Source organism: Astatotilapia calliptera, chromosome 8, assembly GCF_900246225.1.
Source record: "Astatotilapia calliptera chromosome 8, fAstCal1.2, whole genome shotgun sequence".
In the NCBI taxonomy this organism is placed as follows: domain Eukaryota; kingdom Metazoa; phylum Chordata; class Actinopteri; order Cichliformes; family Cichlidae; genus Astatotilapia; species Astatotilapia calliptera.
Window position 1 is genome coordinate 1,942,074 of NC_039309.1, and position 26,183 is coordinate 1,968,256.

Here is a 26,183-nt window from a genome sequence, read left to right on the forward strand (position 1 = left end):
TTTTAACATTTTACCCAGAACCGGGTTGTGTAACACTACTTGGTATATATATCCAGCATATCCAGGCTCTGGCAGTACAGACATGAAGTCCTGACAGAAGAGCTAAAACAGGAAAAAGTCAACAGGAAATAAAAAACCTGCCGTCTGCCGCCGGAACAAGAAAAGGAAAAAGTGCAGCACAAACATGAAAACTGTGCAGGAAATGAGCGAGCAGATTACTTTTCTGGCATTTACTCAGCCGTCCGTAGCCTTCGTGGACACAGACGAGGGAAGCACATCAGAAACAGCGAAGGTTAGAAAAGAAAATCTCTGATGATGTTTGGAAGCTTTATAATGTGTAAAAATGTGATTTATAATAACAAGTAAAGACAAACTCAGATCAGGACGGACTGACTGATGCACCACAGAGCAGGTAAATTACGTTTTTCTTCAATAAACACATTTTGATCGTTCTGCAGCGCCCTACACGATGGACCAGGGAGGAGTCACTCCGCTGTTCGACTCGATCGTCTGAGGCGAAGACTCCACGTCAGCCAGTGGACAGTTTGGAAAATATGAAGGCCATCAGATTTGGACTGAACTGTATTTTCACGAGTTTCACAGTTTTTCGTTTCATGCTACACTCGTCACTTTAAGTAACAAGTTACTAACTGAAACCTTCTGATGATGCAGTTAAACACAAAGTTTCCTGCAAACAAGCCTTTCATTTACAGTTCAAGTCTACAGTTTCATTGCACGTGTACAATAAATACGAATAAAGGGCTGTTCTATTCTAATTTACTTTTTCCTGCAGATGAAATTATGCTCTTCTTTTTCTTGTTCTGAGATATTTCCAGTATCAAACCTCTTTAGAAAACGCTCTGGTTGCCATGGCAAAATGTGTGTTTAACCAGGTGGCAAGTAGTTGCAGACTGCTGCTCGATGAAATCGGTGACAAAGAGCGGTCGCCGCGGTCGCCTGTAGTTTACCTCGAAGACGCCAGCGAGACTGAAAAGACGGATCAAGCTAAACCAGAAACAGCTCGCCTTCAAAGTAAAAGTTCTGCCTCGGCATTGTAACCAACAGGGTTCAAAGGCTTCCACTTTTACTTTGGAGGCGAACTCTTTCTGTTTCCAGTCTGCAAGTTTGATGTTTTACATTCAAATATGGCAGCAACACTCAGTGATTGGCTGGCTCGGGCTGCTTCATCTTTCTGAGCTCCACCTCTGCGCGGCTTGTTTCAGCACACAGCATAATGACAGCTGCTGAGACGGCCTCACAAAATCATAAAGTTTCTGTGGATATTCGTATTTTCTTAATTCATTGGTGCAGATGTGTGCTCTAATGACAAATATCACATTCTGATAAATGTGAAACGCTTTGCTGTGGCTTCATAAAGCAACGAGCGCTCCATCATTAAACTACGCAGTCGTGCGTTTCAAGCAAAGAGACATATGATTGACGGGTGTTGATTGGCTCTTTGAGGAAGGGGCGGGACCACAGATTTCTATCCAACAGACTTTGAATGATTCTTCTTTGTAATGTCTCCGACTCCTTTAACTTCCTGCTTTTATCTATTATCCAACATGGCGCCGAGTATGGCAGCCTCGTCGCGAGCTCCCCCAAGCAACGGCTTTCTTCTGTGTTTAATTTTACTTTTCCTTTATTTTTTCACGAGCAGCACTTGTCTCCTTGTGTATGACCGACAAACCTTACTGGACATAAAAGACGGTCTTTCTTATAACTTTCCGGAGTTCAAGTTTTGCAACACGGACGCTCCGTTTGCAGACCCCCCATTCATCTCACCTGAGACGCCTTTGTTCTCTGGCCCTGGAGGCCGCAAACGCCGACACAGGGAGAAGATCTGGCGTTCTGGTTCGACTGAGACGGCGCACTTACAGACCACCGTTACCCAGTTTATTACTGGCTAATGTGCAGTCTCTGGAGAACAAGCTGTGCGAGCTTCGGGCACGGATCTCATTCCAGCGAGAGATGCGGGACTGCTGCGTGATCTGCCTCACAGAAACCTGGCTATCGGACAAAGTACCGGACTCCGCAATACAACTGCCGGGGTTCTCTGTGCACCGCGCGGACAGGTCACAGGATCTTACTGGGAAAAGCAGAGGCGGTGGTGTGTGTTTCATGATCAACAACAGCTGGTGTGATTATGCGAACGTGCACCCGGTCAAATCCTTCTGCTCACCGGACCTGGAGTACCTGATGATTAAGTGCCGGCCATTCTGGCTACCGAGGGAATTTACAGCAGTGATCATTACGGCTGTTTACATTCCCCCACAAGCCGACACTAACCGAGCACTCAGGGAACTGTACAGCGCGATCAGCAGCGAGGAAACCGCACACCCAGAGGCAGCGTTTATCACAGCCGGAGACTTTAATAAGGGAAACCTGAAGAAAGTCTCACCCAAACTCCACCAACACATCCTTTTCAACACACGTGGAAACCGGCTACTCGACCACTGCTACACCTCTTTCCGGGATGCGTACAAAGCCCTCCCCCGCGCCCCATTCGGCCAATCAGATCACTGCTCCATCCTGCTCCTGCCCGCCTACAGGCAGAAGCTGAAACAGGAAGCTCCAACCCGGAGGGCGGTGCACTGTTGGACGGACCAATCGGAGTCTGCGGGACTGTTTTGATCACGCGGACTGGGAAATGTTTCACGTGGCCGCCAGAGACATTGATGAATACACAGACTCAGTCTGTGGATTTATCAGGAAATGCGTGGAAGATGTCGTCCCATCCAGAACAGTTAAATCCTTCCCAAATCAAAAACCCTGGATTAACGGAGATGTTCGCGCGGCACTGGCGGCACGGAACACCGCCTTTGCCTCCGCGAACACATCGGACTACAAACACGCACATTACCAACTCCGGAAGACGATCAAAGCAGCCAAACGTGAGTACAGCGACAGGGTGGCGCAACAGTTTGACAACCCTCGGAGTATGTGGCAGGGACTAAACACGATCACAGACTTTAGAGGGAAAACCAGCACACCGCAGACCACGGCCTCTCTGTGTGAGGATCTAAACGTATTCTACGCTAGATTCGACACAGCGAACACCATGAGACCGGACAGTGTGCGCACCGCGGATGACGTCAGTGCGCACACTGTGTCTGAGGAGGATGTGCGGAAGTGCTTCAGGAAGGTGAACGCACGCAAAGCTACTGGTCCGGACGGGATTCCCGGCCGCGTCCTCAGGTCATGCGCGGCTCAGCTGGCTGGAGTGTTCACGCACATCTTCAACCTTTCCCTCTCTCTGTCTGTAGTCCCATGCCTGCTTCAAAATGGCCACCATCGTCCCTGTACCCAAATCCTCCACCATCTCCTCATTGAACGACTGGCGACCTGTAGCCCTGACCCCCATCGTAAGCAAATGCTTCGAGAAGCTGGTCAGGGACTTCATCTGCTCTGCACTACCCGACTCACTGGACCCTCTACAGTTTGCATACCGCCACAACAGGTCCACTGATGATGCCATAGCCCTGACACTACACACTGCCCTGTCACACCTGGAGAAGAGAGACACGTATGTGAGAATGCTGTTTGTAGATTACAGCTCAGCATTCAATACCATCGTTCCCTCGAAGCTGGACAGGAAACTGCAGGATCTAGGACTGAGCAGCTCCCTCTGCAGCTGGATCCTTAGCTTCCTGTCTGACAGACGCCAGGTGGTCAGACTGGGCAGCATCACCTCATCCCCCATCACACTGAACACTGGTGCTCCACAGGGGTGTGTACTGAGCCCTCTCCTGTACTCACTCTACACCTACGACTGCACAGCCACTAACAGCTCCAACATCATTGTGAAGTTTGCGGACGACACTACAGTGGTGGGTCTTATCACCAACGGTGATGAGACGGCTTACAGGGAGGAGGTCAGCGCCCTGACCCACTGGTGTCAAGACAACCATCTCACCCTCAACGTCGCAAAGACAAAGGAGTTGATAGTGGACTTCCGGAGGTGCAGAGAAGTACACACCCCCATCACCATCAACGGCGCTGCTGTGGAGAGAGTGAGCAGCTTCCGGTTCCTTGGAGTACATCTGGCTGAGGATCTTACGTGGTCAGTACACACAAACAAAACAGTGAAGAAGGCGCAGCAGCGCCTCTTCTTTCTCAGGAGACTGAAAAGATTCGGCATGAGCCCCCGCATCCTCAGGACCTTCTATCACTGTGCCATTGAGAGCATCCTCACTGGATGCATCACCACCTGGTATGGCAACAGCACCGCCTACAACTGCAAAGCTCTCCAGCGAGTAGTGCGGTGCTCTGAACGGATAATTGGAGGTGAGCTTCCCTCCCTCCAAGACATCTACAGGAAGCGCTGCCTGAGGAAAGCGGGGAGGATCATCAAGGACTCCAGTCACCCCAGCCATAAACTGTTCAGACTGCTTCCATCAGGAAGGAGGTTCTGCAGCATCCGGTCCCGTACCAGCAGACTGAGAGACTCTAAATATAATTTCAACCAAATACATCAGACGGTAGCCGGTTTATGTTTGACTGTCAGTTTTAATTTTTCACATTTTTAGACCCTTTTCTGCAGATGACAGGTGCCTCTGTAGAGGAGCTACGAATCAGGCCGATGAGTCAGCGCAGTCGCTAAATCCAAACGCACGTTTTCTCTTTAAACTGCTCTTTCTCTGCTTTCCATCCTATAAAGAGCTGATTGTGTTTTTCCTGCCAGCTCAGCAGCAGCAGATGAAGTCAGCTGACATTCATATCTGTGTCATTACAGAGAGCGCCGCTATCAGACGCCGGTCGTGTAGCGGCAACATTAACAGCAGGCCAGAGGACACCCTGCAGCACTGTATGTGACTCTGAAAATAACCCAGAGTGGGCTGTAATGAGCTGTAGCGCCTTTAATGTGAGTCACTGATACATGTGCCTGTTATGGCCTTTTTGCACTTTTGCTACTATAATAAACCTTTTGTTACCAACAAAGCGACTCTTATGCTGTCTCCTGCACAAACATGTCGCTACAAAACCTGAACAGATTTCCTTCCCGGAGGCTTATGTAGCGATCAGGCGTAGATTACCCTGAAGGTGTGCTGTGGTATCACCAACATGTTAGCAGTATGTCCTTTAAGTCCTCTAAGCTGCGAGGCGGGCCTCCGTGGATCGGACTCGTTCGAGCTACAGCAGCTCGCCTTCGATCTCTACGTGCATCAGTGAGCCTGCAGACCAGAAACAACTAGAAGAGCTGCAGTCCTGGAGACGCTCTGACCCAGTCGTGCCTGTCTGATGGGTGTAATAACTAGCGACCAGCTGTATGTGGAGTTTGCATGTTACCCCCTAATCTTGCGCATCGTCAGCAACACTGAAAAACACGCCGTCATGACTCAGGAGCAAAGACTGTATATAAAGGAGTCACTAATACACTGATACATCGCCACGATGCAACACTCGTGACAGTCGCACTGATTCCTGTTCGTTGGGTTAAAATCCCTTCATTGCTCAAAGGTTAACGCTCCACCTGAAGAGTCTCACCAATGAAAACAGAATAAATGACAATTAAATGAAAGGAATAAACAGAGTTCATTTAAGGTCGTACAGCCGTTAGTTGCTCTTCTAGGAGTAAAAAAAACACCAGTGGTTAGTTTTCACCATCCTGGATAAAGCGAAGCAGCGCCTCAGTTTCCAAACCTGAGGGATCCAGGTGTGTTTTCCTTCCATCACATCAGCAGTTGTTTTCTCTTCTCCAACTTCAAACTTCAGCACAGAAGCTGCACGTCCAGCCCCAGCAGGGCCCAGGTGCCAAAGCTCAGTCTGAGCACTTAATGTTGAAGGAATCCCCACGTTTAATGAAGCAGAGCCTTCGTGAGGATATGAAAGACGCAGGCTGGGAGGGGCGGGCACCAACCGCAGCGCTCCGCTACGGCCAACACAACGACCGATGACGCTGAACTCCACCGACAGCAACATCGGCAGCTAATGGCGCTCCTCTGTGCGCCACAGGCTAACGCCGCTCTGAACAAACATGCCGCAGCGACACCGTCGGACGGGTTTGTGGTGTGGATGTTTGTCTGAAGCCATTTCCACAAGTTTAACCCCAGAAACGTGTGTGTGTGTAGATGTTTAGACATCTTTGTGAGGACAGAAAATTAGCATGAGTTTCAAGACATTTCTGAGACTCAAACTGTGGTTTTAGTCTCAGGGGTACAGCAGGGTGATGGTTAGGTTTAGGCTCAGCTTTCATTTGTGATGGGTTAGGGTCGGGGCACCTAGTGAGACCATTATGTCAGTGAGACGTCCTCACTGAGATATGGAAACCAGTGTGTGTGTGTCAGACAGGGTGGATTATCTGGTTCCACTTCCCCAAAAACACACGTGACACAAACACATGAAGAACTGTGTTTTGCTCTTTACTGAACACAGCGACGTGCTGGAGAATAATCAAAAATCGAATATTTTAGCTTTATTTGTTCCTCCCCCAGGAGGAAAACGTCTTCCGAGATCCGACACACACTCGGGCGACGTCGACTGCTCATCTGTTAAAGTATGAACTCACCCTCTTGATGTCCTTGCCGAAGGTCTCGCTGAAGCTCGAGCCGAGGATCTCAAACTGGACGTGGGAGTTGGAGCCGTTGTCCTTAAAGTCCATCGTACCCGTCAGACCTGTGATATTTCCCTGAAGAGGAGGGTGGCAGACAGAGAGGAGAGAGACGGGGGTTTAGAAGTCACGCAGGATGATCTGTGCTCGCCGTCTGACACAATCAGGCTTTCCCCAGAACCTTCAGATGCCCCACTTTCTTCTTTTATTACTTTGTGACGATCTTTGACTCGAGCTGCTACCTTCTTTACCTGCTACCTGATTATATTTGGTTATTTCAGGAACAGTTTGTAATCCGTGTTCAAACGAGACACGAGCTGAGAATGACAACTTCCTGTGCTATTGATGGATTTATCCTCCAGAAATCTGTCAATTTACCTGAACAATGACAGGCAGCAGGCCTCTTTTGTACTGGGAGCCTCGCAGCAGCGTGTATCAGCACCCATGCCAGGGGATAAATGCAGCAATACTACAGCCGTACACGTCTATGTTAAATATGAACACAAATCCTAAAAGCCCCTCCTGACTGAAATAATGAAAAACACGAGTCATCCACAAGACGACTCTTTCAAATGAGGATAACGTGTATGAGACGGGAGCATAACCCTGACCCCCGTCCCAGCAATCAGGCAGATGTTAACAGGTTAAAGGGGCAAGAAGAAAGGACCAGGTGACCTCTGAAACACCTGCTGCTACACTTCCTGCATCTTTAACACCGACACCGAAAATGTGAGGAACGCAGAGATCCCAGGGTGCAGTGGGAGCCAATAAATATAGACCTAAATATTTGATGACCATCTTTATCAGGTCTGGCTGCTCTGCAGAACGATGAGGCGCCATATAGAACATCATCAGAGTCTGACTGAATGAGTTCAGCCCGTGACTGCTGTGCCGCTGCCACGAAAGGCCACGGATGAAATGTCACTTCATGACTTCCATCAGTTCGTGTTGGATGTAAAGCATGACTGAAGACGGTCATCACAGCAGGCCGGCCAACTAAATGTTCCTCTGTCAGCAGCAAAGGTCACGTTCGTCGTCACCTGGAGGAAATTAATGTTTGAAAATGTTTGGCTCTTTCAAAGATGTGTCCGAGTAAACGCATTCAACACACACCTGCCAGAGGAGGGACGCCGCTTTTCACGTCTTCGGATACGCGCGACATAAAAAGTTCTCGGCTTCTGCCATTTTTCACTCAGCGAATGTCGTCCTGTCTTTAAGTTATCGTCCATTTCGTCAGCAAAGTAGCCCAGACTCATCTGGGGGTAATGACCAACTCTGAGGTGAGACGCAGCAAAAGTGCGTCCATAACAATCAAACTGACAAACGACCGCCTGGAGCACGAAACAGGAGCTTCGAGGTTGGACGGGGAACCTCAGAAAGGGCGTGTTTGAGATGGAACAAGACCGAATGAATGTTTCCATCGCTAACCAGCTGGAATAATAGCTGCGGCAGTTTGAGGATTGTACAGCTCACATTCAGATTCATTACACTTGATGGATGCTGCAGGTGCAGCTCACGTTTGTTATTTCCAGAGCAGTTTGTGAAACGTTAAATGCAGCAACCTTGACCTCCGAGCGATGCCGGTCCAGTGCAGAGGCAGGACAGTTGGTCGTGTGAGGAGTCACAGCCTCATCAGCTCGGAGGTGAGGCTCCTCCCCCTCATCAGACGAGCTGCTGTTTTCGGCAGCTTTTTGGTATGAAATGAGAATTTTAAGCGGCCGCGTGCTCTGTCTGGCTCGTCCGCATACAAAGATGACTGCAGGAGTAATAATCCTTTGGTGGAACTCTGGATATTTCTGTCAATATCATTCAAGAACATGATGCTTTATGACTTTTCTACAGGAATCTGTAGGAAAGGAGCGCTAATGAGCTCGGCGGTGGTTACTCTGATGCGTGTCAGATAAGCAGACTCGTGTTTTAATAAAACACAACCGCGCGTGCTGGAGGGACTCATCAGCCCAGCCAAAGAGCATCTCTCTCCAATTAGACTGTGAGGACTGACTCCAGGTTGCTGCGCGCAATTTCACTGCATCTTTGATGTGCGATTGATTTTCTGTTGACAAAGCAGCTGTTTGTTCTTTTATTTTGAAAATTGTACAAATCAAATGCTCGCCTCGACTTTCTTTAAATAAATAACAGTTCTGAGAAAACTTTACTATTTTGAACCAAACTGAATGAGAGGCTGTACAGATAAAACTTCTTATTTGCACAGTTTTTGTAATGAAAGAAAAAGGCGAGTACTCGATTCAGGGTTAAATTCTTCCATCGTAAGTTTGATATCAGCGGGCATGTTTTGGTCTGCTCTACTCTGGATGTGTTTTACCTTCTGGATGGTCTCCAGCATGGACCAGCCTCCGTTCCAGGGCTTGGTGGACTTCTTGATGCAGTTCAGGCTGGCCATGCTGTGCCACTTCCTGTCCTCCAGCTTCCTGTAGAAGGCGTTGGCAAGCATCAGCACGCTGTCGTACAGGTACAGGTTGGACACCTGAAGGCGAGACACGGGCAGGGTGAATACACGTGATCGCTTTTTCTTTCGATCAGTTTTTCACTGACTGTTACGTAACATCTGTCGAACGTGACGCGTGAAACAAACGTAACGTCACATCAGCAGGGCGATGAAGAATATAGATGCTAATATTTACTGTATGTGTGACAAAGATCTACGTTTTCAGAATTTTCACTCTGGATCTCGAGAATGAAATCGTAGGTTTCTGCGAGTGAACACGTGAACGGGAGATGTGACGTGATTGGTGGAAGAGGACATTTATGAACATCTGCAAACACTGAGCACGTGTGACACAGCTGGATGCTGACACACACACACCCTACTTTTATTCTACTCTGTAATGTAAAATTATCATTATTTTAACTTTCGTGATCAGCTGCATGTTTTGTTCTGTCGGCCAGGTGAACGATCACGTGAAGATTTCATTCCTCTGTGATGGGAAACAACATCAAAATTTCTGGATCAGACAATTAATAAAGTCGTTGTTACATCTTATGGCTTCTGTCTCTTGCATGTGGTTAGTGTTACATTTCACAAGCACCCTCACATCATCTGTGACAGCTGACCTCTGTTACATGAAGCCTGCAGCACGTCTCCATGTGTCACTGAAGCACACATCAGTGTACAGCACACACCTGCGGCGACCTGCTGTGAGGCTCCTGCTTGTTTGTTGGCTTTCTTCCCCAACATGTAGCACCTACGTTCAGCTGTGCTTTCCTCAGTCGCTCTCTGATCCTCAGAGTTGCTCCTGTTGCACTTTATTCACGTCTGCACGAGTAGTTTGTGCCCAGAGGTCACAGAAAGCAGGCATGGACGTCCACCTGGAGCCTGATGATGAACTGTAACTCGCTCAGATCTTTCCTTGGTTTGCTCCTCTGCCTGCTGTGTGCTGAGCCCAGTTTACCCAGTAAAAGCCCTGTGAGTGCTTATTAAGGCTCGACTCCCGCTTATATTCACTGCATTGACCTGAGCCTGACTGAAATATAGATTAAGATGCTCTCACCCTGGTTGCATTGTACAGGTGTAACCCAAATGTCTCCTAATCGTCACTTTATCCTGATGGCATTCTTTGAAAACATACTCATCCTTCCTGTGCAGCACCAAAGAACATTTAACCCTCTCTTACACAAATTACTGAGACACCTCCCTCTGAGTGAACGCACAGCGAAGCCGGCAGAAGCAAGAAGAAGAAAGTCACAGCTGAGGAGGGAATGAAGCGGAGCATGGGATGGAGACGAGACTGCTTATTAAGTTTAAAATGAGAGAAAATCAGCCTGAAAGGATGGAGAGGAAGAAGAAAAGGGAACAGGAGAGGAAACAGGAGAGGAAACAGGAGAGGAAACAGGTGAGGACAAGGACACAGTGAAGAAATACGACGGCGCACGCAAATGTACAGAAACAGGAAGATAATCTTCAGAATAAAAGGAAAAATTTATAATAACGCCGCCGCCGTGATGTCGGACGTTTGGTGAAAACTACAATCATCTCCACAAATGTCAAAATCAGGCAGAGAAAGACAGCATTTGTCCTGAATTACAGTAATTGTTCTGTTTGCTGTCTGTAAATGTCAGCGGTGCTTCTTCACACCTGGGAATAATAGTCAGTTACTGTGTGTGTGTGTTCGAGCTAGCACAGAGGTTATTGTGCGCCCTCTGCATGTCAGCGAGATAAACTTGAATTTGATGGCTTATTTTTCACGAGGCAAACTGGCGTGTAAACTGAGAGGCGGGGAAGCGGCTCGGCTTTCGTACACGATTCATACGTGAGAAAAAACGACAGCTCCATGAGGCTTTTAACTGCGAGTAGTTTGAACGTGAGCAGCGGCCTTTGTGAGCCGTGTCCTGGTGAACTTTTACTGTGATCTGACGTCCATAAACCAGAAAGCCCAGAGATTGTCGCGTGTCTGCGTCCCCTTGTTGTCCACAAGCTGTCCTTTGGCATCACTGGTGCTGTGGATGTGGCGGTAGCGGCCACTGAGATGTAACGGACACGTTTAACAGGCACATGTGGTCCTCAGGGGGAGGTTGGAGGGCCAAATGCTGCCTTCTGATCATAAGTTTTTCCTTTGCTTGTTACTTCCAGTTCTAATCACTGGTTAGGTTTACGTACCAAAGACAAAATAAATGTAAACTTCATTTATCTCAAGGATGGGAAACTCTTCGGGAACGGCTTGTTTGGGGTCAGGCGCTGAGGCTACGTTCACACGTACACGGGTATTTTTGAAAACTGAGATTTTCCATTTTCATTTTTTAAAAGAAGTTTTGAAAAAATATCTCCGTCCACATGTAAACGCCAAAATCAAACGCTGTCAAGGACATGCCAAATCCTAACCGTGTAGAAGTCCAATCAGAAGTCCAGACGCCTGGGAGGGAACGCGCAAACAGGTACAAGTTTTTGTTGTTCTGCAAAGGCAGCGAATTTTGTGGAGCTTCTCAAGTGTCTTCATCATTTCAGACGTTAAGAACTAAAGACAGTATTTTAGTGGCTCTGTTAGCCTGAACACTTTACGTTAGTCTGAGTAATAATCATAACTCACAGACTCACAACTTAGGAACAGACAAAGTACGTACACATACATACATTTAATGTAAATCGCCAGGGTCGGGTTAGACCTCTGAGGGTTATGGAAAGATGATGGTGTGGGTGAGTATATGCCTATTAACAACAGTAACCTTGACGACATGGGAGTGACTGTTGCATCATAACCCATCATGATGCCAAAGGACACCTTAATGCATAAATTAGCCACACCAGAGGTTTGACAGAGCAGGGCTGAGCGACTCCCCGGGGATCACAATAGGCTGGCATGTCCTTGCCTCGAGGTATGTGGAGTACATGGGTCAATCAAAAGATCTCAATATTTAAAGTCCTGCACGTGACTGTAAAGTAAGAACTTTAGTTTCTCAGTAGTAGATATTCTGAGTTTGTCCACAGAGTCGACACTAACTGTGGTTTTCTGCAACAACAATAACAAAACTCGAGGTCGTTTGGGAGAAGGATGATGAAGATGGAGCTAGTGAACAAGGGGAAAAGGAGACGGCCCACGGGAGGTGTGTGGCGAGAGAGGACATGCAGGTGTTTGACCCGACAGAGAAAGAGTCAGAGGACAGGACGTGATGGAAACAGATGGTCTGTGATGTCCTCGTGGTTGTTCCGGGTCATCAGCGAGTCTCTGGTAGTGAACTCTGTCTAAAAGTTTGTGTCCTCATTTAACATTAAGCTGATGTTTGGATGCTGGAAGCTGATCTGACAGCTCTGGTACACTCGGTGCGTGTGCACAGTATTTGAGTGGGCGGCTGAATTTTATGAATGCGCTCATGAATTTATGGATGTGCATCAGTGATTTGTGCAGCAGAAAAAAGTTTCAACACCACAAGTTAAGACAGGACGTGTGCGTGTATTCACCCGGGTCGCCATCACAAAACAGGACGTACGACAAGTGGAGAGAAGAGTTTGACCGAGGAGGTCTAGAAGACAGGAAACTGATTTTGCTTCTCATCACATTTCTCTTTTTCACTTAACTGAATAATTTGCACCCATAATTACTCATCCCATCAGATTAATAATTAGTCCCTTTGAATTACTGCTTCATTCCCTCAGACATTTTAATTCATTCTCTGAAGCATTCATTCATTCAGCACTCTCATTATGGAGCCTTTGATGAGCGAAACACATCTATGTGAATCTTCATGTTTGAAACACATCTCTGTGGTATTTTTGCCGTTGTGTGATGAAGGTCTTTGTGTCCTCCGGAGGACAAAAGGCTGAGGACAGATGGAGCCATGTGAAAGGAAAAAAATGGAGACAAATTCCTCAGAATAAATTAAACACTGACCACACAAACTGTTTGAAAACACAAATTCCTAAATTATAATGACTTATCCAAAGTGTTCCTCCACACAGAACCTGGACTCCAGTGGATTTTTCAGTGTTTATTCCCACTATTGTTGTTTTTAAAGTATCCTAACAGGGAAAAGTGCATTACATGTTGCAGAGGTACCACTTTGCATCAACTCAGGTCTAAGGCTACGCTCCCACTGCAGGCGAAAGCGCATCAAATCAGATTTTTGTGACCCTGTGCGACCATCTATCCGATCATGGTGTGACAGTGTGAACGGCACAAATCCGATATTTTCCAATCCGATCTGGGTCACTCTCGTATGTGGTCCTGAATCCGACACATATCAGATGTTTTAGAAAGCTGCTGTTTGATGGTCAGGTCGCATTAAATGCGTCTTTTACGTCACTGACACAAGACAGACGCCGATTATCAGCGCCAGAGAAGACATCGCGAACGCTTCCTGGCCATCCCGTGAAACTGTTGGGAAGACAACGTGAACATTTTATTTGTACTGTATAATCTGCAGATTCTGACAGAAATCTGCAGCTATCCTTCGAAGCACCGCTCCTCTGAAACAGCAACAAGGATCATTATTAGGTTATTTACATTATTATGTAAATAACAAAATAACTTAAAGCAAAAATTGGGAAACGTAAAGTCCGAAGTCTTTATATTAACGGCCATCAGTCAAACATACTGTTGCTCTGGGTCTAAACAGAGCGCGTTGTGTGTGACGTCTTCTTTTGCGCATGCGGCCGCTTTGAGCGTTCACACTAGAGCGCGTTTGCTGTCGCATTTTATTTGCAGTGTGAACGACCAGACAAAAAAATGGGATTTGATCAAAAAATCTGAATTGAGCATCAAGACCTGCAGAGTGAACGTAGCCTAAGTCATCATCAGCGACCTAATCCTAACTCAAACCCATTCATGCACACTCATCGTGTGCAGGGATGTCAATTAATTCTGGTGTTTCTTTGAACTGTTCTTTTGCACAGTGGAAGGATGGTACACCATACATCTTTAATAAGTTTAAAAAACACGAGTTGGGTCCCCAATTTATTTGGGATTTTCCCTGATCCACACAGGTATGCATACAGGCTAAAACATACTCAGACACCCAGAAATATTTGGGTAAATGTCCCTTAGCAAGTTGCACCTCAGTCGGATGCTTTCGGTATCCATCACCAAGCTTCTGGCATAATCCTGCACTCTTCTTGGCAGAATTGAGTTAACTTACACTGGGTGGTTTCCTGGCAGAGACACATCCAGATAACTTTTACTTACGGTTGTTTGAACCTTGGAATATGCAAACCTTCCAAACTTGTGTAAATGTAAAGTTCTCCTTCTGCAAGCTTCACTGAGTTCCTGAGTCTTGGTCAGTCCAACGAGTGCTGTCAAACAAATCCTTTCTACAGTGCAAAGAGAGACTACCAGCTGCAGCCGGTCCTGATCACTGTGCAAAGGATTTAGGCCTTGGCCTCGTTGGGTTAAAGACATTGCAGAACCTTCAGCACCAGTTATTAAAATATTAAAGCGGGCGTTTGTATGTATATATGTGAGTCTGTGTGGATTAGAGGAAACCCCAAATACACTTGTCCACATTTATAACAGAACTCAGGGAGGCATGACTTTAAAGCTAGCACTACTTTCTGCCATAGCACAACCTTTACTGCACACTGAGCTGAATTCTTGTTACCTCCAGGTTCTGCAGGTGTCCTTCCTGCGGGTCACACAGCAGCGAGGAGATCCGGTGGTTCTGCCTCATGCAGCGGGTGCTGCTGTCCTTCAGCAACGGGAAGATCTGCCGGATCACCGTCATGCGCCCCAGTGCACTGTGGGTAAGCTCCAGGATCTCTGTGTCGCTGATTTCCTGTGGCGATGAGACGGCGGGACAAAGCGAAGGAGACGTTATTGACCTCGCTCGGTCTGTTTGTCTGCATATTAACTGCTGGAGGTTGAGTGTTTGTCTCCCGAGAGGCCGGACGAGGGTTTGGTGAGAGGCAGATGCTGATTGTGGCAGATTTCTCGAGTGTTTGTTTTTGAACCCTGCGCCCGATGAACAAAAGTATGTTTATTTCATCTGCCGTGTTAATTAACTGCAGAGAATGTGACGTTTCACGAAGAAAACCAAATGTCAGTGTCAAGCCAAACGGGAAGGACGGTGCACGCCAGCCATTTAAAAGCTTCTTTTGTGCCTAATTGCTTTGATGAGAAGAAAGCCAATTATTTTCTGTGAGGTGTAATTACAGATAGCCTTGGCCGAACTCTAAAAGCATAATTAAAAATATCTATGAAGAATATTAGCTTTATTATGTTTTATAACACCAAACATAATTACAGTCTACATCTTAAGTAAAAGCGAACGCAGCGAGGACTTGCTGCAGTTTATCTATTAGAAAAGTCCACTTTCTTCTATTTCTGTATGTACGTCGCCTTCATCCAATTAAAAGTGAACCTGTAAACAAAAGTCACGCAGACTTGTTGCTCATTTATTGCACGGGTTTGAAAACATGTCATTCTGTCAGGCCAAAGGGTTTAAAGTCAAAACAAGCTGGATTCCAGGTAATTGCAGCGATGGCATTAAGTTCAGTTTGCTGGCTGAAGCATAGCTCCTCTCCCTCCTGCTGAACACACAAAGACGTACGCGAGCCTCTGTGCTGTCTCCGTACACGGCGTTTCAAAGGTAGACAAAGCCTGAAAGCTGCTTAAACCTGCTTTCTTTCTAGTGGCCACTAGGGGGCGATTACTCCTGCTCCAAAAAACGTGAGCTGTGTGACCTATGACCTCGGTTTGGTATTCTTGGGCAAAATGAAAATCATGCTGGCATTTACAGCAAACTGGACATGTTTGTGCTCTGGACTGTGGAGATGCTCACAACTGATTAAAACTGTGGAGTTTACCGAAGTACTTTTTATGGCCTAAAGAACAACAAATTTAAAAAGGCAACATTATTACTGAGCTCCTGACACTGCTAATAAAAATTATTATTCCACGAATGTTATTTATTAACGTGCATCCTGAAGTGGAATCAGACTAGTTGAGCCAGGCGTTACAGCCGCCCTCTCTTCGTTCCTGTTTACATCCCAGTCTGGAATAATGTTCCTGAGTAGGTGTGAAGCTTCAGACGATCAGGTTCATTCACTTTGTTTACTTTCATCTCTTTTCTGTACATTTTTGTGCTGGTCTGCAAGAAGCGCTCTCAGTGAAGTCGGCAGGATGATGCTGGACGCGACGATATCGAAATTTCCCCTCAGTCTGTTTGAGCTAAATGTGATGAATAAAGTCAGATATTTGGGTCACATCATCAGGAATGATCCGCCTGATGATGACCAAGTGCGGCCCCAACAAACCAACAGTGTGCAAACTGTTGGTTTGTTGGGCAGCTTGTTTGGGGTGTGTGGAGGTGACACAAAAGTGCAGACGAAACGTTTGCGACTCGTAAAGTTCTCATGTTCCGTGCAGAACACATGAAAACTGATTTTACGGTCGGCTCTGTGGCAGATACTGAAGCAGAGACTAAGTGGAAGCTGTACAGACGCTGGTATCTGCAGCAGAGTACGAGCTCGGCTATGATGGAACCAAAAACTTTTAGGCCAAAATGAGCTCCGTTCAGATTTGACTGGTCGGTGACATCAGTGTTCATTTAGAACAGGGGTGGGGGAGTCCAGGCCCCGAGGGCTGGGGTCCTGAGCAATGTTCCCTCTAATTTTTCACGTGTCTGAGCGAACACACAAACTCCCTGAGCGTCCCTTGGACCACTGTGAGCAACAGCAGACGTGTGCACTGTGGTCACGCCAGCATCGAATCCATCCAAGTTACATGTTTATTAAAGTAATCAAATTACAGCATTTATGTTAGACTACTTTTAATTAACTGCTTCAGCCCACTTACAATGAAAATTTAAAACAATCTTGTTGATGACCTGCAGCATGTTAACACTATTGGAAGGAAAAATAACTTCAACTCCAATTTTGAAAACACAACTTTCTATTTTTTTTATTTTCTTTTATATAAAGCTGTGACTGTATTGTGAGTCTGTGGTCTGGGAGAGAGTCTGTAACTCTGTCTGCAAATACAGTAAATAATGACCAATGTTGGGCAGTTAATTATATAGTTACTTCTTCAAAAAAGTAACTGAGTTTTGCAAACAACAACATTTTTTGCAGCTGTTTACCTAAAAATGCAGCCAAGGCGTTTTTTAAACAAACACTTCAAACTATTTACAGAACAATCAGCTGTTCTGCATCAAATCTGATGCCACACAAATTATTTGTGCTGCTCCAAAAAATAATTTCTGTCCACTATGAGATGAAGGAGAACAACAGCCTGATACCTGCAGGCCTGACAGCAGCAGATGTGTCACTGCTGTAACACCTGTAACACTCAGCAGGCGCCTCATTGTTCTGACACACAACAAAACTACTGACTACACTACACACTAACTACACACTAACTACACACTAACTACACACTAACTACACACTAACTACACGCTAACTACACACTAACTACACACTGACTACACACTAACTACACAAGAATTGTTTAGTTAGGTTCAGAGGGTTGGGAAGCTCATCTTGTAACCGTAAGGTCGCCGGTTCGATCCCCCAGCTCTATCTGTCCTGGTCGTTGTGTCCTTGGGCAAGACACGCCTACTGGTGTTGCCAGAGGGGCCGATGGTGCGATGTGGCAGCCTCGCTTCTGTCAGTCTGTCCCAGGGCAGCTGTGGCTACACCTGTAGCCTCCACCAGTGTGTGAACGTGAGAGTGAATGAATAGTGGAATTGTAAAGCGCTTTGAGGGCTATATAAATGCAATCCATCATTATTATTATTAATTCTTTGGCCTATTTTGATATATAATTTTAAAACATGGCTTTTAGCTGCGACCGGGTGCTTCGTGCCACGCTTTGATGCTTGATTGATCTCTGAGTGACTGCAGGGACTCAAAGAAATCCAATTCAGACCATTTGGTTGCACTTGGCACCTCTGAGGCGAGGCGCCGATGGATGCAATATTACAGGGCATGGTAATGACCTGCATTCAGGCACAAGCAGATTTAATGGGAGGGGGGTGCTGATTCTGACAGCGACTGGGAGGGAAGCTGGTGATCACGGAAAGAATCAGATAAGAGGTTTGGAGAGCAGTTATTTGGTGAAAAACACAGTGTGATGTAGCTTTCAGGAACAGGTAATGGTGCTGTGAAGAAAGATGGGATCCTGACCGAGAGCACAGGGCGCACAGCTTACTGCAGCTTATTCAGAAGCAATGAGGCTGTCGGTTAACACTTCAGATGATAGAAAACACGCCATGGCGAGCTGTTTATCATAGCCCGCCGTGAGACTGGTATTATACAACTGCTGTTAGGCGTTATTAAGCAACACAAGTTTCTACCATGAGTGCAGCTCATTACACAGCAGAAAACAAAATTGTCACACTGATGAAAAATGTGAGGGCTCTGCAGTGTGGGGATGAGCTGTGTGTGAGCAGTGCAGACATCAGCAGGTTCACGGAGAGAGCTGCTCTCATACATCCTTACATGATTACTGTGGGATATTAGCATGCTAACACGTCAGCGCCGTTTATTCAGACGGTGCCGGCTCATAAGCTTCCTCAAGGTGCTGCATGATATGAGGGTTCAACATCAGAGTCGTGCAGGACAGCTTTGACCTGATGATGCACTGCAGAGAATCAACAATATTATTATGATTCATCCTCAGGAAACCATGAAGTTCATGGTAATCAGCTGATCACCAGCAGGGTCCATCCTGTGGGGAGCACGCATGACCTCACGGACGCCAAAACAGTCGGCATGTCAGAGCACTCGGGTCTTAAACCACACAGTCCAAGAGTACCTGCGCTTATGAGGAAGTGAAAATAAATAAGACTGCAGTTCCTCAAATGCCCACTTGGGGCTGACTCCAGTGTTAAAACATGTTTACAGCCTGAGACAAAAGACTTTTAGTCTTAATGGATAGTTCAGTCAGGGTCCGGGTTTTTTGACCCAACATTTTGAGTTTTATGCATTTTTCGTATTATAATGGTCTTGTTTGTATAGTTTACACTTCAGTTAGTCCTGTTGATAGTGAGTTCTGTTTCCCTGTTTAGTTCTCGTCTGCCCAGTTTCATCCCGGGTCTGTGTTGGTTATGGCGTCGTGTCTTTAGTGTTGCGAGTCTGTCAAGTCCCCTGAGTTTAAGTCTCCCTCGTCTTTAGGTTAGTGTTTACTTTTGTATCCCTTCCCCTTTGTGTTTGTACCTTTTCATCAGCCTCTAATAAACAGCTCACTTTCTTAAAATATAGTTTTGTTTCCAGGTGTCTGCATTTGGGTCCTCTTCCTCTCACCACACGGTGAGCGAGGGCACCGTGTGATTACCTGGTGTTTTCATAATGTTCAGAACATTGAGTGTAGAAAGCTGTGACTTTTCACCCTAATTTACTTTGTAGTTTGCACTTTAGTTGCTCAGGTGTAAGGCCGTGTCCAAAGTTCTTCACATGTAGCCGAGGCTAGCATCCGACGCCGGCCCCCTGATGGGCATTAATGGTGTAGTTGTGTAAAAGTTGCAAAAACAAGCACCTGAGACAAACCAGCAAAGACAAGTCGCTAATACAAGCAAAAACACACCTGGGACAATGAGCTGTTATTAGCTGGTGCTAGTTATAGCTAAGGCAACAGATATTAATCTTCTGTAAACCGGCTGATTCTCTGTTGATTCTCTGAAGTGAACTGTAGTTATAAAAGCTGTCAAAACTCTGCTGCTGGAGACTTTTAAACGTGTCAGATTGGACTAATTAAACGAATAAAACTGAGAAAATGAAATATATTTTTTAAAATTCCAATAATGAAATCTCTGTGCTCTTCGTGCTTTGACTTTGATTATTGAGGGATGAGCCCGGTGTAATAACAGACACTCAAAACTCATGGCACGCTTCAACACGAGAACTTGGAACCAGTGTCTTACCCTCAGTTTATTTGGGTAAATGCAGAGTGAATTTTGATTAAAATCACACTAAAATAAGACATTATGGAGTGTTTTTTGCAGAACTTGGGGACTAATTGGGTGCAACTTTATTAAATGTCTTGATTGTAATAAATGAGCTGAAATTAACTCACAGTTTGGAGTTCATTTGTTATGAACATGATTAGTCTTCAGTTTGCTTTTTACCTACTAATCCACTGCTGGAAGACTTTCCCTGCTCTCATTACCTGCACTCCATCGGCCTTGGCTTCCCTTCTGTGTGTTGATGGACGGAGATAAGAGGAGGAAGAAAAGGAAAACCGTGAGAAAGAAACGGGTCTCTGATGGATTTAGCCGTCGATGCAGATGGATTGTTTAACAGTCACACCTGCAGCAGCTGTAATGTAACCTGGGGTTGCTTCATGTTCACAAAGAGTCTGATTTGCATTTCAAAGAGAAGAACGGGTGTCATTTACAGTTAGAGTCCATTTTCATCTCATCTGCACCAACTGTTTTCCATCGTGCACTGCAGGTAATTAGATTTTGTTCAACATGAACTCTTTTTTTAACACAAATGACTGTTCGGACTTACAAAGACTAGAAAAGCACCAGTGAGGAGGTGGTGAGAGCTCCTTTTGTCAGTTTGTTCTACTCTATGGTGTCAATGAGGGGTGAAAGGTCTCTGAAAGTTCCTCTGTCCTGGGGAAGTGAAGAGCTGGAGTCGGTACGCTGTTACAACAACAAATGTTGTATGTAACAGCATAATGACTTCAGTCCTTCAGTCCTGCAGTCAGCTGACACTGAAGAAGTCACCTGGATGAGTGACGAAACGTTTCTGCTGAAAACATCCAGATGAACAGAATCAAGTTTTGGGGACCTTCTACAGTTTCTTCTGAGGTATGGCAACAGCACGAAGCAGCACAACATTACACCGGATTATCTTTAAACAGCTCATTGTTGCCATTGTGTTTGGGAATATTGGGATCAGTACTCCAACATGAATTTTCCTTGCTAAACCAGCCTAGCGTTTACCATCAACATAGTCTGAGAGTGCAGTGGTCGGTACCCATGCAAGGAAGGAACTGTGGTGAACCAGCCTTCGAGCATCTGTGGGATGTGCCAGACACACAAGTCTGATCCATGGAGGACCCGACGCACAATGTACAGGACTTAAAGGACCTTCAGCGTCTAATGAAGCTGCTTTGGCATCAACACAATATCAGGCAGATCGCTTATGATATAAAATAATATTTTAAATTCACCAATAGGCTGATTTTTTGCCATATATTAGCTTCCTCTTGGTAAAGTTTGAGGAGTGGTGGGTGGTCTGGACCGGACGTAGGTATAGAGTAGATTAACTGGCTGTTAATCTCACTTTGGATCCTGTGCAAACACAAACCTGTGAGATTTCCTAACCTTTCCTCATCTTGTATCTTGTGTCTGTCAGTATCAGCTGACCAAAACAAGTAAAAAGCATTGATTGGCTCAACTTGGAGCAGTTTTTTCCCTTTATTGCCAACACAAGTCATCCAGTAGCTTACAAACCAATCTGGAGCTCATTGTTAGATACCACAGAGCCTAATTACAGCCTGTACTTTCAGCCTGTTAGTTTAGAATTTCTAATCAATTCTACTCGTAGGATTGATCGTAGGAGACTAACAGCTACACCATACAGGTTGATACCAACTCATGTTCAGTATTTCTCCACCTGATTAGTCAGTGCTGCTGCTGCCCTGCTGTTTCCACCCGTCCACCACCCGTCATCCATCTGTGTTTTCCAGGGAGATCTTTACTCACTGCTCTCAATGTAAAATAGTAGCCAGGAGTGATGAGCTGCAAATGTTTTCTGTCAGCAGATTAGTTTATATCTGTTTTCTTCGACTAATGACTGAAAAAGCACGGGACTCTTCTTTCAGCTTCTTCTGACACATGTGAGGATTTTTATTTAGCTGATCACAGACGCTTTGTGCAGAGTTATTAATGTTCGTCGGATCAAACTCGACCGTCCGACCGCTTGGCTTCACTGCTGTGCCTCTCACTGCCAGCCCTCCCTCACTGCCGCTCTTTCCCCCTCTGGTTAATTGTTGTCCTCATCGCTCTTCACCTCTTTCTCTCATTACCGTTACACTGCCTCCCTCTACAGCTCTGTTCTCGATTCTCTCCTCCCTTCTGCTCTCTCAAAGTCTCTGTCCCTCTCCAGGTCTTTTTAATTGGCATCAGTGGTGTTGTCTGGCTGTTTGTGTTGCCAGCAGACAGAGGGTGAAAAGGCCATTCTCCTTCTGTTGACAGCATGCCTCGCTTTGTACTTTAGTGCCACCCAGCACTACGCTAACTGTGTGGTTATTTGAGCAGGGATTTCTGGCAAAGACTGCAGTACCTGGGGAAAAAAAGTGAAATTTATAGCTGAATCCTGCAGATGCAGAAGCCTTTACGGGCTGGAAACAACCTAAAGTGCTATAAAACAAACTTTTCATGGAGCCGTTTTCTGCACCAGCAGATTTTCTTGCTTTGCTCAAAATGCACAAACAGACTTTTGATAATTCACCCATCCAATCAGTGACATCAAACAGATTGTTATTGGTTGTGTTTGCGGAACCGTTCATTGTAATGCAGGTCTCTCAGTCGTGCACCCATGCATGGAAAAGCTAGATCTGGGCACGGTGATGTCACCCACAGGTTTGCAGACCGTGGTCGCTGTTTCGAATCCTTCAATTTGGTATTTTGGATCTGAGTTTGTTGAAGCCAGAAGACACTGCATCTTTGAGGGGGTGGAGTGCGAAGTTATCAGCTCATTAGTTCTAAAATATAAATAAGATAGTAGGCACAGACTTTTGGATGGTCTCTTAGTGCAATTAAAGATTCAGTGATTCATTTATGTGTCACATTAATGCTATAAAAACATTTCAAAGGGGACCAACAACACCTCCTTCATGAATCACCACCTTATGGTGGTGGAGGGGTTTGTGTGTACCAGTGACAGCAGGGGCTATGTTGTTGGAGGCCTTTGCCCCTAATAGGGTCACCCCAGGCAAACTGATTTAAGTGCCCCCCATGAAAGAAAGTCAAAGAAAAATCAAAGGACCAGCTCATGCTGTCCAGGTCAGGATTACCAGGCCTACACTGTGGAGCCCAGCCTCAGGGAGCCCACCTCCAGGCCGGTCTTCGTCTATGAAGTGCAGCCCTTAGAGCTGGCGTGGCCGTCTGTATCCTTAGCACCAGCAGGAGGCGCTATCAGGGTCAGGTGCAAAGTGTGTTGGGCAGAAGTGTCACGGTTCTGGGTCAGTTTGACCCAGTATTTTCAGTTCTCACGTCTTGGTTTGATTTTGTATTTTTGGGTATTTTCTTGATCTATGGTATGATGATGATGATGATGGTTATTATTTAGTAGGTTTTAGTTCATTCTGGTTTCGTTCTGCCCGTGTAAAGTCTGTGTTTCTTTGTCTACGTCTTTGTGAATTGTTTCCTGTTTTATTGTGAAAGGTTGTGCCTCATGTCAGTGTGTCTAGCTTTGCTTTTGCTTTTTTTGCTTTTTGTCCCAGCAATAAAGCTGCGCTTTAAGTTTGACTTCCATGTTGAGTCCTGCATTTTGGGCCCACCACTCCTGCCTGCCTGCCACACAGCCAACCCTGACAAGAAGCTTAGATTATACTCAGTTGCTGACACAGACATGGAGAGCTGGAGGTCCGACAGCAGTGGTGTCCAAACCCAGGCCTCGAGGGCCGGTGTCCTGCAGGTTTTAGATGTGTCCATCACAGCTGATTTAAATGGCTAAATGACCTCCTCAACAAGTTTTCCAGAGGCCTGGTAAGGAACTAATCATTTGATTCAGGTGTGCTGACCCAGCGTGATCTAAAACCTGCAGGACACCGGCCCTCGAGGCCTGGAGTTGGCCAAGCCTATTCTACAGCCATCAGGGTTATCCTTGGTTATGGTTGTACCCCTTGAAGTTTACTGCAGCATCACTGGGAGACAAGTGAAGACTGGCAGACAATTTCAGAAGATGGATGGATCGATGGATGGATGGGTGGATGGCACCACAGAGGTCCGGTTCAGGGACTGCAATGACCTGAGGAGTCTAGCAGACAGCTAATGGCTCTTAATGGATAACTTTAAGCCTTAGAACATTTTAAACAGAAGCGTTATAAAAACACTCCTGTACAGTTTTTATAAAGGGGGAGATTAGCTATAGAGACCAGCTGTAAACAGTCTGTGGAGACTGATTCACTTACACTTGGTTTGCACTTTGTATTTTCAGCCCCGCGTTTGCCATCGATGAGATAATCAGGGGAAAAGTCTGCCAGCATCTGAATGGAGATTTCTGGAAACTCTTTAATCTAAATGTAAAATCTGACCAGAAGTATTATGATAATAATTTTAATTTAAACTGGCGGCTTAAAGGATGAATTTATAACTGAAAAACCTAGTCTGAGGCCTTTTAATAGTTAATAATTAATAATCCATTTCAAACGAACTGTAACCTTCACGTCGCTGCGTTTAAAATCACTCTGGAGTTTTTGTTCACCTGTTGTTGTGGTGTGTTTTTGTGGGTCTGCGTTACACAATGAAGGTGAAAGTCTTTTCCGTGTACCTGAACACTACGCGGGGAGGTGCTGACAGCAGACAGGAAGAAGGGAAGAGGAAGGAAATGGAAATTAGCTCGTCGGCAGTGTCTACCTGCTGGCAGGACATCTGACATCTCACTGCGCCGCCACCAGGACTTGAAACTACCTCTGTTACCTGCCTGAGCTCGGTGACACACTACACACAGAGGCTGCTAAAACTTTAGAGCAAAGTGGGGAACAAGGACAGAACAGTATTTATGAAGCAGGTTGGAGGCTGGAGAGCCGATTTCACATGATGTTTGTGTGGAGGAATTAGGGGGAGGAGGCACCATGGTAACAAGGAAGCTGGTGCTTCTCTTATCTATGGAAAAGGTCCATCTTTACCTGTAAGGTTCACACCAACACGCTTCATGTGGTTTGCATTCATGAAAAAGTAAGAAAATGCTCTGGATGTCATCGCTTCATCAGGTAGTGGACTTCTGCTTACACTAGAGCCCACCACCATGAAGCCCACTGTGACACAGCCACAGAAGACTGGGGTGCAAACTCCAGGTCGGGAATGAGTTGCTGCTCCAAGTGCAGGAGTTCAAATACTTCAGGATCTTGTTCACAAGTGAGGGGAGAGCGGAGCGAGCGACTGATAGATGGATAGATATGTGAATGTCAGATGTGACGAAGAGAGAGACGTGATAGTGAAGCTTGCTGGTCAATCTGCGGTCCTACCCCCACCTATGGTCATGAAGGCAGATAGAGGTGGATGGAAATAAATATCCTCAGAAGCGCAACTGGACTCCTAGACTGCTGCCCGGTTAAGAGATGAAACTGGAAACCCACAAAACTCCTATACCACATAAGTGAAGGACCAAATCCCCACCAGTAAAGTGTACATTTTAGGACATCCTCAGGTCTCAGGAAAAAAGTCGTCGGGTCTCAGAGACCTGACGACTTTTTTCCTGAGACCACTTCCCAGTTTTACTTCTGAAACGGTGCCTCTCTAAGGCTCCTTTTATATCCAATCACTAACCTGCTGCCAATGAACCTGATTGGCTGCATATGTTCCTCCAGCTGTTTCTTTTTAGGACCACTTACCTTTCCTGTCTTTTGTTGCCTACCACGATCTCTCCAGCAGTGAAAATAACATGAATAATTTAAAAAATGTAAAATTTAATTTGGATAATTAGGAATTCCAGAAATCACACATGCAGTAGACTGAGTTTCCCCACTTCCTTTCATAGGAAGTTTAAATCCCACATTAATGAAGATAACTGGAATATTTTGAGGAATATTTCTATGTAAACATCATAATTTGCTGTTAATCTAATTAAAAGCATATTGGAAGGAGAAGAGGAGGTGGCAAAGTGGAGAAAATGAGCAATAAAAAATTGTGAATGATTTAAATGATTTCCTTTGATGGGTACAGGATATTATACATACACAGTGTGGAAGGACGAGACGCACGGGCGTGTTTATCAAAGGAAACGTGTGATCACAAGTCTAATGTGCCAAAAAGCCCAAACACGCTGCAGGATCTGAACATTGTTTCGATCTTCTGGTTAATTAAAAATGCAGTAATTAGCTGAATGATGACTTTGAAATAAAGGAGATAATTTGAAGTGAATGAGGAGGCTGTTACCAAGCTGGGAGCTGAAAAATGGGGGGAAAGGGAATCTGGCATTGAAAGTAAAGCTCTGAGGTTTTTGTATTCAGCCTTCAGCAGACGACACCAACAGCCATCTCTGAATTATGCTGTTAACACTTGTCAGCTCAGT

At 45.7% G+C, this 26,183-nt stretch overlaps 1 protein-coding gene across 1 annotated transcript in view; it reads right to left on the reverse strand.

The window, feature by feature from the left end:
* LOC113027959 (glutamate receptor ionotropic, delta-1-like) overlaps window positions 1-26,183 on the reverse strand; it is a 107,558-nt gene that overhangs the window by 65,516 nt on the left and 15,859 nt on the right. Inside the window, exons 3-5 of the mRNA XM_026177826.1 lie at window positions 14,594-14,767; window positions 8,874-9,035; window positions 6,509-6,628 (exon numbers count right to left, since the gene is read on the reverse strand). Coding sequence (XP_026033611.1) covers window positions 6,509-6,628; window positions 8,874-9,035; window positions 14,594-14,716 — 405 coding nt within the window. The 5' untranslated portion in view covers window positions 14,717-14,767. The remainder of the gene's footprint in view (window positions 1-6,508; window positions 6,629-8,873; window positions 9,036-14,593; window positions 14,768-26,183) is intronic.